At 51.9% G+C, this 13,037-nt stretch overlaps 3 protein-coding genes across 3 annotated transcripts; all 3 read left to right on the top strand.

Annotated features, from left to right (window-relative positions):
* The first annotated feature begins 249 nt into the window (after positions 1 to 249).
* HD553DRAFT_348044 (Sec63 Brl domain-containing protein) lies at positions 250 to 7,958 on the top strand. Its single transcript, XM_046183345.1, has 14 exons — positions 250 to 585; positions 657 to 2,182; positions 2,252 to 3,504; positions 3,577 to 3,662; positions 3,731 to 5,166; positions 5,225 to 5,484; positions 5,544 to 5,937; positions 6,003 to 6,335; positions 6,397 to 6,426; positions 6,485 to 6,593; positions 6,659 to 6,700; positions 6,758 to 7,307; positions 7,370 to 7,710; positions 7,775 to 7,958. Exons 1-14 carry the CDS (start codon positions 519 to 521, stop codon positions 7,870 to 7,872), a joined length of 6,525 nt encoding a protein of 2,174 aa, XP_046039311.1. The 5' UTR covers positions 250 to 518; the 3' UTR covers positions 7,873 to 7,958.
* A 957-nt stretch (positions 7,959 to 8,915) lies between these two features.
* Positions 8,916 to 10,243, top strand: HD553DRAFT_268248 (kinase-like domain-containing protein; the record flags this gene model as incomplete). The annotated part of the gene is made up of 3 exons (XM_046177570.1): positions 8,916 to 9,203; positions 9,265 to 9,349; positions 9,414 to 10,243. The coding sequence occupies 3 exons, from the start codon at positions 8,916 to 8,918 to the stop codon at positions 10,241 to 10,243; spliced, it is 1,203 nt and encodes a 400-aa protein (XP_046039310.1).
* A 147-nt stretch (positions 10,244 to 10,390) lies between these two features.
* Positions 10,391 to 12,585, top strand: HD553DRAFT_161090 (uncharacterized protein). Its single transcript, XM_046176829.1, has 9 exons — positions 10,391 to 10,396; positions 10,464 to 10,762; positions 10,829 to 10,918; positions 10,997 to 11,074; positions 11,141 to 11,751; positions 11,814 to 11,931; positions 12,152 to 12,227; positions 12,284 to 12,384; positions 12,457 to 12,585. The coding sequence occupies exons 2-8, from the start codon at positions 10,558 to 10,560 to the stop codon at positions 12,330 to 12,332; spliced, it is 1,227 nt and encodes a 408-aa protein (XP_046039309.1). The 5' UTR covers positions 10,391 to 10,396; positions 10,464 to 10,557; the 3' UTR covers positions 12,333 to 12,384; positions 12,457 to 12,585.
* Positions 12,586 to 13,037: the final 452 nt, after the last annotated feature.

Genomic DNA, 13,037 nt, shown 5'->3' with positions numbered 1-13,037 from the left:
TAGGAAACTTGGATGTAGGAATGGATGGCAGCCTGCCGCGACAACCTCAAAGGGCAAGTGGTACTTTTTTTTTCACTTTCAGCGTCGATCGCGGCGAGGCGGCATGGATCACCCTTAGCTACAATTCTTCGAGCTTCAGTCATTTCGCCACTTCGAGGAGGACGTCAGGGCAAGGACGACCGAGTGCCCTGACCCATACCGTGTACCGTGCACAAGGTAGCTGCCGAGCTTAGTCTATCGCTTATAGCTTATAGATTCACCCAAAGACCCATAGAGTCATCAACTAATTCTAATAGAGCATAAAGTTATCTACTCGACAGCACACCTCTGGGATACGGCATCTTCCATTACGCACGGCTACGATTCGCAGTCCGTCACCGACGGTCACTCAAGCACGAACAGGCCTAGCCAGGTCCCTTCTAAATTGAGTTGGGTTCTCACCTGGTCAGAGCGGTCACACTTCCCAGACACATAGGCCTCTTCAAGCGACTGTAAAACCATCAGGCAGAACAGACAAGATGCCTCCAAAACGTGATCTTTCCGAATTCAATTATGGGGCGATGAGCAGTTTGGTAGTGAACCAGGGTGCGTATTTTACCGTCGATCTTTCCTTGAGTGGTTCGAGGGCTGATTTCATGCCATTATCCTTGATGAAGAGAGAGGACATCGACGTGACAATGAACCAACCGGCGCGCCCGAATCTTTGGTCGGAAGAGTCAACATCAAGGATATGGGAGCCCGGGCGGGAAGAGAGGCACCCAAGGATTTGGAGAAGAAGAAACAGAAGCAGGCTGTGATTTCTGCAGCGGATGAGGCAGAACGTAGCATTCGACGTCGCGGCGATCAGAGCACCAGAACTGATGGCAGGTACCTCGATATCCTTCAAGCTACGGAAGACCTCGAAGGACTCAACTATCGACCAAAGACTGCCGAGACTAGGGAGGTTTTTGAGCTACTTCTTGGAATTGTTCATCAGGCCCTGGGTGATCAGGCACAAGATGTCGTCAGATCAGCCACAGACACAGTCTTGGAGATACTGAAGAGCGAAGATGTCAAGGAATTTGACCGCAAGAAAGAGGTCGAGACTATAACCGGTACCATCGATGGAGATCGATGGAGCCAACTTGTAAATCTCTCCAAGAAAATTACGGATTATGCGCAAGAAACGGAGGATACCAACGACACTGGTGACCTTGATCCATCTACCGCTAGTCGAGCCGTGGAAGGAGAGGATGGTGTCGCTGTGCTCTTCGAAGACGACGAGGACGAGGACGAGGGGGAGGGCGCGTACGAGCTACGTGATGACAATAGCGATGAGGAAGAATCGAACGATGATGAGCCGGAGAGCGGATCTCCAGGTGACGGATCGCCGGAACTTGGCAATGAAGACCTCGACATGGTCATCGGTGACGCGTCTCACAAGCAGCGCAAGGGGAAGCAACACGATGTCGTAGCCCCACATGATGTTGACGGGTTTTGGCTGCAAAGGTTGATAACCTCTGCTTACTCGGATCCTCAACAAGCAAATGAACTGACGACGAAAACCCTAGACCTCCTGGCGTCTGACATGGACCTTCGAGACCTTGAGAATTCCCTCGCCGAAGTTTTCGGATACGCCAATTTTGAAATCGTCGCTCTTTTGACGAAGAATCGCGAGACTGTGGTCTGGTGTACCAAATTGGCCAGAACCGATGACGACGACCGCCATGACGTCGAAGTTGCTATGCGTGAAAAAGGTCTCGGATGGCTACTCCGGGCATTGGCCGGTGACAGGTCTCGTCTAACCGAGACTGTGCCCAGCCGTCCTCAGGCGGGCCGCAGCACGATCGAATCGGCTGCTGTGACATCGAGCGAGCTCAACAACCGGTCCCAGAGGACTGTGGACATTGAGGGCCTGATATTCGCTCAGGGCGGTCATCTTATGTCGAATAAAAAGGTCAAATTACCGACTGGCAGTTTCAAGCGGACTGGCAAGGGATATGAAGAGATCCATGTGCCAATCCCCGAAAAGAGAAAAGTCAACACCGAAGAACTGCCAGTCCAGATCGCAAGTCTTCCTGTTTGGACACATCCTGTTTGGGGGAAAACGACACAACTCAATCCGGTTCAGAGCAAAGTCTTTCCAGTGGCCTTTGAGAGCGATGAGCCGATGCTTCTCTGTGCTCCTACCGGTGCCGGGAAGGTGGGTCATACCGATTGCTTGTGAAACAAGACAGTGCTGACAAGCTCTTGTATCTGGTACTTCTTATAGACCAATTGTGCCATGCTGACGATGCTACGGACCATCGGACAGTTTAGAGACGAGTCCACTGGGATGATCGATCTGGACGCTTTCAAGGTGATCTATGTCGCGCCGATGAAGGCTTTGGTCCAAGAACAGGTTCAGCAATTCTCGGCTAGACTCGCTCCTCTCGGGATAAGAGTCGCCGAACTTACCGGCGATTCTCAGATGACCAAGCAGCAGATTGCCGAAACGCAGGTGATCGTCACCACTCCGGAAAAATGGGATGTCATAACTCGAAAAAACTCCGATACCAGCTACACCAACCTGGTTCGTCTACTTATCGTGGACGAGATCCACCTCTTGCACGACGACCGTGGTCCCGTGGTCGAGAGCATTTTGTCAAGGACAATTCGGCGAATGGACCAAACACACGAGGACGTGCGAATAGTTGGTTTGAGCGCTACTTTGCCCAACTACAAGGATGTTGCCGCTTTCTTACGGGTCGATCTGAAAAAAGGTCTCTTTTACTTCGATGCCTCGTATCGACCTTGCCCACTCCGCCAGCAGTTCGTTGGAATCACGGAAAAGAAAGCGATCAAACGTTTCCAGATCATGAACGAAGTCTGCTACGAAAAGGTTCTGGATCAAGTTAGCCAGGATAACCCCGTAATGGTCTTTGTTCATTCGCGAAAGGAGACCGCCAAAACCGCACGATTCCTGCGTGATCTCGCTCTGGAAAGAGAACAGCAGACGCAATTCATCAGTCCGAATGGTGCAAGTCGGGCGGTGCTTGAGGAAGAGTCTGCCAAGGCCCACGATGCGAATCTCAAGGATCTGCTCGCTTTCGGGTTCGGTATACATCATGCGGGGATGAACAGAGAGGATCGAGCGGTTACAGAAGAACTTTTCGCAGAACGACATATCAAAGTTCTCGTCTGCACGGCGACGCTGGCATGGGGTGTCAATCTTCCAGCTCATGCCGTCATCATCAAAGGTACCCAGATCTACAACCCCGAAAAGGGTCGATGGGCAGAACTGTCTCCCCAAGACGTGTTGCAGATGCTTGGCCGAGCCGGCCGTCCGCAGTACGATCAATACGGGGAAGGCATCATCATTACCAATCACAACGAGTTGCAGTACTATACCAGTCTACTCAACCAGCAATTGCCCATCGAATCACAATTCGTTTCGAAGCTGGTTGACAACCTGAACGCCGAAATCGTCCTTGGCTCTGTCAGAAACAGAGATGAAGCTGTCCAATGGCTTGCCTATACTTACCTGTGAGCGTCGTAGCTTTCACCTTCCGGAATCCATCCCCCTTACTGACTGGCTTTGAACCACAATCGAAACAGATATGTGCGAATGTTGGCGTCCCCAGCTCTTTATAACGTAGGCGCTGACTATATGGAGGGCGACGCAGCTCTGCTCCAAAAGCGATGTACGTCTCGACGTGATTTCGCTATCGCTACGCTCAATTTTCAGCTTATTCGTGCTCCAATGCTACAGCGGATTTGGTTCACACTGCGGCCACCTTGCTCGAAAAGACCAGCTTGATCAAATACGATCGTCGTACGGGTGTATTCAAGAGTACGGAGCTCGGACGCATCGCGTCCCACTACTACATCGCGCACAGCTCGATGGCTACATACAACCAGCATCTTCGGCCGACGATGAACGTTATCGACATGTTCCGCGTCTTTGCGCTTTCCAACGAGTTCCGACTGATACCCGTGCGGCAAGAAGAGCGAGTTGAGTTGACCAAGCTTCTCGAGCGGGTGCCCATACCCGTCAAAGAGAACGTTGACGAACCGACGGCGAAAGTGAACGTTCTACTGCAAGCATATATCTCTGGTCTCAAGCTCGATGGCTTTACCATTGTTGCGGACATGGTGTTCGTTCAGCAATCTGCGGGACGTATCTTGAGAGCCATCTTCGAGATGTGCTTGAAGAGAGGATGGGCGGGACCAACGCGATTGGCATTGGACCTGTGCAAGATGGTGGAACGCAGAATGTGGAGGTCGATGACGCCTCTCAGGCAGTTCAAAGGAATTCCAGCAAACGTGGTCTACAAGGCAGAGCGCAAGGAATTCCCTTGGTATCGATATTTCGACTTGCAGCCGGCAGAACTCGGCGAGCTAGTTGGGCTAGCGAACGAAGGTCGGCGCCTTCACCGTCTCGTGCATCAGTTTCCACGGCTGGAACTGCAGGCACTGGTGCAACCGATCACGCGGTCACTCCTGCGTATCGTTCTCACGTTGATGCCCGATTTTGAGTGGAACGAGCAACAGCATGGCAATAATCAGCTATTTTGGATCTTGGTGGAGGATGTGGACGGTGAGAGAATCCTCTATCATGATTCCTTCTCGTTGCGACAGCGTTATGCGGAAGAGGAGCACGTGGTTACGCTATCCGTACCAATCTCGGATCCCGTACCACCCAACTACTACATCTCTGTAGTGTCTGACCGGTGGTTGCACTCCGAGACTCGTCTGCCGCTGTCTTTCCAACATTTGATTCGGCCGGAAGCGTTCCCTGCCCATACTGCATTGCTCGACCTTCAACCCTTGTCTTCTCAAGCACTTCACGACAAAGAGTTCCAGGCAGTATATGATGGCACCATCACGCATTTCAACAAGATCCAGAACCAGGTTTTCCATGCGTTGTACGCTACCGACGACAACGTGATTGTTGCTGCCCCGACCGGAAGCGGAAAGACTATCTGCGGGGAAATGGCGCTCCTCCGGCTCTGGACGAAGCCGTTGGCTCAAAGAGCTGTCTGCCTTCTGCCTTACGAGGATATGGTGGACGCTAGGATCGCACAATGGCAGAGCCGTTTCGGTCATTTGAAAGGAGGGAAGATTTTCGCATCTCTTACGGGGGATACTACCGCTGATTTGGCCATATTGAGGCGTTCTGATGTTGTGGTTGCCACCCCGGCGCAAGTAAGTCAGCTTGGCTACTTTTCATTTGCATCCGGCTGACCGCTTTCCTTCTCAATAGTGGGATGCCTGCTCTCGTGGATGGAAACGCCGCAAAGACGTCCAGGAAATCGGACTACTTATCGCCGACGATTTACAGCTCATTGGCAGTGGAGATGTTGGTGCTACATACGAGGTCGTTCTATCCCGAACTCGCTATGTGTCTGCCCAGACCGACATGCCGACGAGGATCGTAGGTCTGAGTGTGTCCTTGGCCAACGCGAGAGATATTGGAGAGTGGCTTGGCGCTCCCGCCTCCAACGTTTTCAATTTCTCCCCGAGGTATGTTGTTTGGAACCGACAGCTAATAAACAACTTGCTCATTGCTGTACTTGAAACAGCACGCGTCCGACTCCTTTAGAAGTACACCTGCAGAGTTTCAACGTGCCTCATTTCCCTTCTCTCATGCTCGCTATGGTCAAGCCTGCCTATCTGGCCGTGACAGAAATGGCAGAGGACAAGCCCTCCATTCTCTTCGTTCCATCCAGGAAACAATGCAAGATGACCGCAAGCGACATCTTGGGTTACTGCCTTGCGGATGATAACCCTAAGCGATTCCTCAACATCGACGAGCATGAATTGCAGCCGCATCTGGACCACATCGAAGACCAAGACCTCGTCGAATGCCTGAAATCTGGCATCGGCTACTACCACGAAGCCATGACCAAGCAAGACAAGCGCATCGTGGCAAGTTTGATGAATGCCGAGGCGATCAAAATCCTTGTTGTTTCCAAGGCAAGTAGTACTTGGCTCGCTGAACGTAAATCATTATACTGACTTGAAGCCATGTCCTTAACCAGGACTCCGCTTGGAGTCTCCCCGTCACTGCTTACCTGGTGATCGTGATGGGTGTACAAACTTACGACGGACGGGAGCATCGATACGTGGATTACGCTATCGCTGAAGTTTTGCAGATGATGGGCCGAGCGTGCAGGCCGACGGTCGACTCGAGTAGTCGATGCGTGCTCATGCTCCAGCAGACCCGGAAAGAGTTCTTCACCAAGTTCCTCGCCGAAGCCTTGCCCGTTGAATCGATGTTGCCAGGCAACCTCTGGGATCACTTCAACGCCGAAATCGTAGCGCGAACCATTGAAAACAAGCAAGATGCCGTGGATTGGTGTACATGGACATGGGTCAGTCTGTTTCGTGAGCTTGTTACCCACCCTTCTGCTGTACTGAGATTCTGTTGCTTAGTTTTACCGTCGAATGACGCAAAATCCCGGAGTAAGTCTCATTCGATCCTGCGTGCTATGAGATCGTATCTAACGACGCCTTGCGCCAGTTCTACAATCTGCAAGGAACGAGTCATCGTCACCTGTCTGATCATCTCAGTGAACTAGTGGAAAACACTCTGGCGGATTTAGCGGATAAGAAATGCATCACGGTTGAAGGTGCGTCAAGGCTTGACTTAACCCTTCTACAGAAACTAGAGTTCTGATAGTTCTCGTCCCGATAGACGACATGGACACAACTGCCATCAATCTCGGAATGATCTGCTGTAGGCTGACTATTCGCCGTTTAGTAATCCGTCTGTGCTGAAAATTTCCCGTTATAGCTTTCTACTACATCTCGTATTTGACGGTAGAGACTTTTAGCCTCTCGCTCAAAGAACGCACAAAGCTCAAGGGCTTGTTGGAAATTGTGGCGTCGGCCGCCGAATTCGAGAACATACCTGTCCGTCACCACGAGGATATCCTGCTTAGGCGGATCTACGAGCGCCTGCCCGTCAAGCTAGATGCTGTGGACTACAACAGTCCACATTTCAAAACCTTCCTCTTGTTGCAAGCCCACTTCACAAGGATGAACCTGCCGGCCGACCTTGCCATCGACCAAAAAATCGTGTTGGCTCGAGTCTCGAACTTGTTGTCAGCATGCGTGGACGTCATGTCCTCCAACTCTTTCCTGAACGCTCTCGGAGCGATGGATCTGAGTCAAATGTGCGTTCAGGCGGTTTGGGATTCCGATTCGGCTCTTCGACAAATCCCTTACTTCGAGCAAGACGTCATATCGCGCTGTCGAGCTGCCGGCGTTGAGACCGTCTACGACATCATGGAGCTGGAAGACGCACAAAGGAATGACTTGCTCAAGTTTGACGACAAGCAGATGTGAGTCTGCGTGTTCCTGCTGTATTGCGGCTGTTCCTGACTGTTCCGTCGGCCTTGCGCAGGGCTCGTGTTGCTCGTTTCGTCAACGCTTATCCCAACATGGAAGTCGAATACGAGCTTGAAGACGCCCAGGATCCGGTAGCCGGCGAACCGATCACCATGGCGGTTCGCCTCGTGCGGGACGTGGATGAGGACGATGATGGCGACCAGATCGCGGATTCGGCTCGCTACCCGGGCAGGAAGCTAGTCAATTGGTGGCTAGTCGTCGGCGATGCTACCAGTCGAGCGCTCTACGGCATCAAGAAGGTTACCGTCAAGAGTAGCCTGAAGACTAAGCTAAGCTTCACCCTGCCCCAAGGCTCTCATCGACTCAAGCTGTACCTCATTTGTGATAGCTATGTTGGTAAGTCATACTGCCCTTTCTGAACGACTTAACCTTGACCTGACCCCGAACACGACGAACGCAGGTGCCGATCAGGATTTCGATCTGGACACTCTTACCGTTGCGGCAGCTGAGGATTCTGACTCTGACGAATCAGATGAGGATGATGCCATGGAAGAGTAGGAGGGACATGATTCACTGTATTGCTGTATACTATGCTATGAAGCCGAATCCCTTGTGGGCATCACAAATTTCATCTAGCTTGTCGCTTTCCCGGTCTTCCTGGCGATTCTTGCGTGAGATTATCAAGGATTGCGATGCGAGACGTCCTGCCGCGCGGAGGACTGATGCGATCAATCCTGACGGCTCATCGGACTCCCCCGCTCATCAAACAACAACAATGGCAGGCTAGGCGTGCTTTGAACCGCGTTCATCAGATGCCCAGTAGCAGTGTCTCAGTAGTAGATCAATCGATCAAAAATCTCTTGATCTTTCATCACTTCGCTGTCTAGTACTCATGAGCCCTCATCAGCATCATCAGTACATGACTGACAGCTCACGACTCGCGCGACTCGCAACCCGTACTGGAGCCCAATTATCATCATATACGCACACACCAACCAAAAGCTACAATCGACAAAGAACCACGATGTCCTCACGGTTCGACGGTCTAGTCTATTAGCGAGCGATCAACCTACTGCAACAACTCAACACACCGTGGGCTTTAGGCAAGCTGCACGAGAAGTTTGCGATTGACCGCAAGAGTCCCTTTCCCGTCAAGATCTCCCGCTCCTTCGTCGACTTTACGAACATTCAGATCGACTTTGAGATCAAGCTTCATTCGGAACAAAGGTAAATCGAAGAAACTAAAACCTGATGGTCAAGGTTAACCCGAACTTCCAGCCATCCGGATGACAGACATTCTCAACGTGACCGTTCCTTTGGGTGATCCTTTGGGCGAACACTGGACTGATCCAGGTCTAGGATCAGCCTCGAACCGCATCGAGAGACTATCAAGGACACATTCTGAACAAACCAGCGAGGAAAACGCTATGAGTGGCATCGACTCTGCAAGGAGCTCGGACCATCCCAACGTCTCCGTGCCAGGCAGAATGCCAGACTCTCGTCCGGAAGCTCCGCCCATTAGACCGCATCCTCCTCTTCCCTCCGGTCCTCGTACCCAAGTCCCCGCTCACTTGGCTAAGAGGGCAACCTATGACCCCAGGATGATCGCTCCTTTGCGTACAAATTCGGGAGCAGAACCAGCCACGACGTCGGAGTTTACCATCCATCCATCTATATCGGCTTATCAAAGAGCTCACCCGCGCAGGCCACTCATAAACTTCGGTCCATATATTCTCCTCCAGACTTTGGGCGAAGGGGAGTTTGGCAAGGTCAAGCTTGGGGTACACAAGGACTATGGCGAGGAGGTTGCCGTCAAGCTAATCCGAAGAGGAAGCGTAGATAACGACACTCGGCTCACAAAGGTCGAAAGGGAGATCGACGTGCTTAAAGTGAGAGCTTTCAACTTGTCAATCGTCATGGTGATGCTAAAGTGTTGTGCACAACCGAAAGGCTGTGAAACACCCTAATATCGTAAGGCTGTTCGACGTGATTGAGACAGAGAAGTATATTGGCATCATTTTGGATTTCGCCAACGGTAAGTCCCCGCTCGTTGACTTCGTTCGCGTGTGTCAGCCTGAGTTTTGGTTTTCCGGGCACAGGCGGCGAACTGTTCGACCATATCTTGGCGCACCGCTATCTCAAGGAGAAAGACGCAGCGAAACTCTTTGCGCAATTGGTATCCGGCGTGCACTACTTGCATCAGAAAAAGATCGTTCATCGAGATTTAAAGCTGGAAAACCTTCTGCTCGACAAGCATCGAAATGTCATAATCACCGATTTCGGCTTCGCCAACCGCTTTGAGCACAAACAGGATGACCTGATGGCAACATCCTGTGGGAGCCCGTGCTACGCTGCTCCGGAGTTAGTCATCTCCGAGGGGCTTTACGTGGGATCAGCCGTCGACATCTGGTCATGCGGAGTCATCCTTTACGCTATGCTTTCCGGATATCTTCCCTTCGATGATGATCCGGCGAACCCGGATGGAGATAACATCAATCTCTTATACCGCTACATCGTCAATACCCCGCTTACCTTTCCTGACTACCTTTCAAGCGGGGCAAGGGACCTTCTTTCTCGCATGTTGGTTCCGGATCCCTTGAATCGTTGCGATTTGGACTCTATCATGGCCCATCCATGGTTACAGGCATACAGGCCTTTGTTCCAGCGTAGCGTATGGGAGTTGGAATCTATTGCTCAAGAACAACAACACCACAAGCGCCTATCATCCCGAAAGGCTATGCAGCTCCGCGTTCAGCAACAAGAGGAGACTCGCGTGGACCGCTTGGCCCGCCAGTACACAGACAGTATGTCGACTTCTCTTTCCACCACGAACGACAACATCGCAAAGCTTGCGCGGCATCAAAGTGTTGCACCAGCTACTACACAAGTAAGTTGGAAGGATGTTATGATGTTATACCTCTATAGCTGACGCAGGACTTGCTTTCTTCTCAGTCACAAGTATCTGTTACAGCTGACCCCGTTAATCCAACCGGTACAAGAAGCCATGCTAAAGGGGTAGGCCAACCATCTGCGGGGAATCTACCCGCTAAGACTGCACTCCCGGTTGCTAGTTCGTCAGATGGTACAGGTCACCTCACCAAGCAAAACAATCGACATACCATACAGGTTGAATACTCATTACCGTGCAGGGACGAACAGCGGGAGTCTCATACCGGTATCGTGCGACGCCTGGATATACCAACTAGGCCGTTTGAAGAGGGACCAGAGATCAACGATCCGTCTATGGCGATACAAGGGTCTACACCGATTAAGGCGTTGGATGTCAATTCGGCTTGTCTTCAGACACTGCCTGTCATCGATTCTGGTGACCGGTCCGTTGATGGTCGCCCATACGGCGAGGTTCAGACTTCAGGCGTGCCATCGGTGTTGGCGAGTAAAATTGTCGACACAAAGCCAGCCGCACCCCCAATGATCGTTCTGCCCGCTGGTATGCTCGACTCGTCCGCTCAAAATACGCCATACACAAGGAATACCGACGAGCATGTCACTGCAGCTGTAGCACATGATCCGACACGACCGCTACCGCACTCGGCTCAGACGGAACACACTCCGAAGGGGACATCAATCTCGCCATCTCCTCTTGGTACGTGCTTCATGATCCTTCGATCACTTCAAACTCATACACGACGCTGATTATCCGCACTCATATCCCTCTTCACAGGAAACTCGGAGAGCAAAGCTAATGAACTCAGTGTAGTGGAGGCAGACCGCATGGACCCCCCTGGGATGATCGAGTACAGTCAGTATCCTTCTGCAAACTCCGAGATGTGCGGCATATCCCCTTAAAACACCATTTGCTACACAGACAAGCGCCCTGCAGAAGCGATCATAACGCAACACCGAAAGAGTGCCTCGAGCTCAGCAGCTAAGAGGGTCATGGATTGGTTTAGACGGAAAGGCTCTGCCCGTGCAGTTCATACGAACCACTCAGCCCACTCAGGCATATCCAGGTCGTCCTACGCTTCGAACAGCCCGCACGACGACGGTCTCCTTTCGCCGGGTGTAATGGTACCTTCTGCTGCGTCTTTACGTGTCGAGGCGGGCCACACCCTGCCCCATTCGCGGGAACGCTTCTTGATTCCAGAAGGGGTGGCGAAATCCTCGACTACAAGTCTACTTTCACCTGCTTCAGTGGTATCTGCAAATCCAGAGAGGCACTCGGTACAGCCTACGGAGGGCCAGGGTGCATTCGCGGCCTTGCAAGAAGGCATGCTACGCTACCACACTGGAGTAGTCGATCAAGCCACTCTGACGACATTGGATCCCGCAACGATCATGGACAACGTTTACAAGGCTCTTCTTGACATGGGGATCGACGCAAAGAAAGACGGCGATGCCAAGCTACGTTGCGTGCGTTTAAAAACCAATTTGGAGATTTCTAGCAAGACTGGCCCTTTAGATCAGGGCAATCGAACCGTGAGTACCAGAAATTTCCTAATGTGGTCGACTTACCAATGCCGAGTCTGTCCTGCAAACAGCAAATGCTGGGACCCACAGTTGGAAGAAGCGATGAACGTATTCCCGTACAGCCAACAGGCTTACGGACTTTGTTGGCAAGGAGGGCTAGTTCTCATCAAGCCCAACAAGGAGCCACCGGTAAATCATCGACTCCACTCATGGACGTCGCGCAAGCGATTGTCAACGGTAGTTCGTCGATTCTGAGTCCGCGCAAAGGAGACACTACGCGGAACCAAGGGTCAGTATTCCGGTTACGTTGTTTTGGGCCGCACCGCTCACGAGGGGTCTTCGAACAGCATCGATCAAGGCGACGAGATACGATTCTCTGTGGAATTGACGCGATTGCGAAACCTTCCAGGTCTACTTTCGGTCGACGTCAAACGGCTTCGCGGGAATGTCTGGACATACAAGCTGGTGCATGACACCTTGATTGAGTACGTCCATACTGCGCAAAGCATGATCAGCGGACTCTGATTAAACTTGCGTTCAGGCGCTGCGGACTTGCCGACCAATATCGAACGTCTCGAAGTGCATCTTAATCATCTGTTTGTTTTGCGAGAATGACGTGTTCCCTCTGGGTCTCTGTATAATGTCCGTGCCACATACGCAACCCGATACCCTTTCGAAGCGTAGCAGCCAAGTGAAGTTTACATCCTAGCACAGCATGTTTGGCAGCAACTGGATGTAGATGCATCTTGATCACGGCGAGGGAATCCGTTGATGAGGCCGAACTCAAGCGAACGTCTAAAAACAGCGCTGCAGCAGTTTCGATACTTGAGGCACTGCGAATCTAAGGCGGCGAGACTTGATGCATCGATCATGTCACTAAATATATACATCCAACATTGCGTAATCCCTCTGCCATCATCTGCCAATCCCATCCATCCATCCGTTCAGCGGACAACTGCTGCGATATGCGAATGATTAGCGGTCGCTTGTGTGATTGATTGGCCGCTGCCGAAATGCTTACAGTCAAGCGTTGCTTAAGCGATGACACAGACACCGGGTCCGATTCCGGACCACCTGGCGGCCATCTCCTCGTTGACGGGAGGCTTGTTGGCGACGACACAGACACCGGGTCCGATTCCGGACCACCTGGCGGCCATCTCCTCGTTGACGGGAGTAGTCTCGGTCTTGGAGATGGAAGAAGTGAAGGTGGCGGTGAAGGCGTCCATTGTAAGGGAGCGTGAGAGTATTGATTTGTGAGTTGGGTGGGTAAGTGTGTGTGTGAGTGAAGATGATGA

This window comes from Filobasidium floriforme, assembly GCF_021052385.1.
Source record: "Filobasidium floriforme strain CBS 6241 chromosome Unknown HD553scaffold_3, whole genome shotgun sequence".
NCBI classification, from domain to species: domain Eukaryota; kingdom Fungi; phylum Basidiomycota; class Tremellomycetes; order Filobasidiales; family Filobasidiaceae; genus Filobasidium; species Filobasidium floriforme.
The sequence above is the reverse complement of the archived record's forward strand: the minus strand, read 5'-3'. Positions and strand labels throughout refer to the sequence as shown.

What these genes read in the sequence shown, in the direction of transcription:
- HD553DRAFT_348044 (XM_046183345.1), top strand. Translation starts at nt 519, where the DNA reads ATGCCTCCAAAACGTGATCTTTCCGAATTCAATTATGGGGCGATGAGC. An exon ending in GAAATGCATCACGGTTGAAG is followed by an intron (nt 6,594 to 6,658) that starts GTGCGTCAAGGC and finishes TCGTCCCGATAG; the next exon opens with ACGACATGGACACAACTGCC. An exon ending in CAATCTCGGAATGATCTGCT is followed by an intron (nt 6,701 to 6,757) that starts GTAGGCTGACTA and finishes TTCCCGTTATAG; the next exon opens with CTTTCTACTACATCTCGTAT.
- HD553DRAFT_161090 (XM_046176829.1), top strand. Translation starts at nt 10,558, where the DNA reads ATGGCGATACAAGGGTCTACACCGATTAAGGCGTTGGATGTCAATTCG. An exon ending in TAGATCAGGGCAATCGAACC is followed by an intron (nt 11,752 to 11,813) that starts GTGAGTACCAGA and finishes TCCTGCAAACAG; the next exon opens with CAAATGCTGGGACCCACAGT. An exon ending in GTGCATGACACCTTGATTGA is followed by an intron (nt 12,228 to 12,283) that starts GTACGTCCATAC and finishes ACTTGCGTTCAG; the next exon opens with GCGCTGCGGACTTGCCGACC.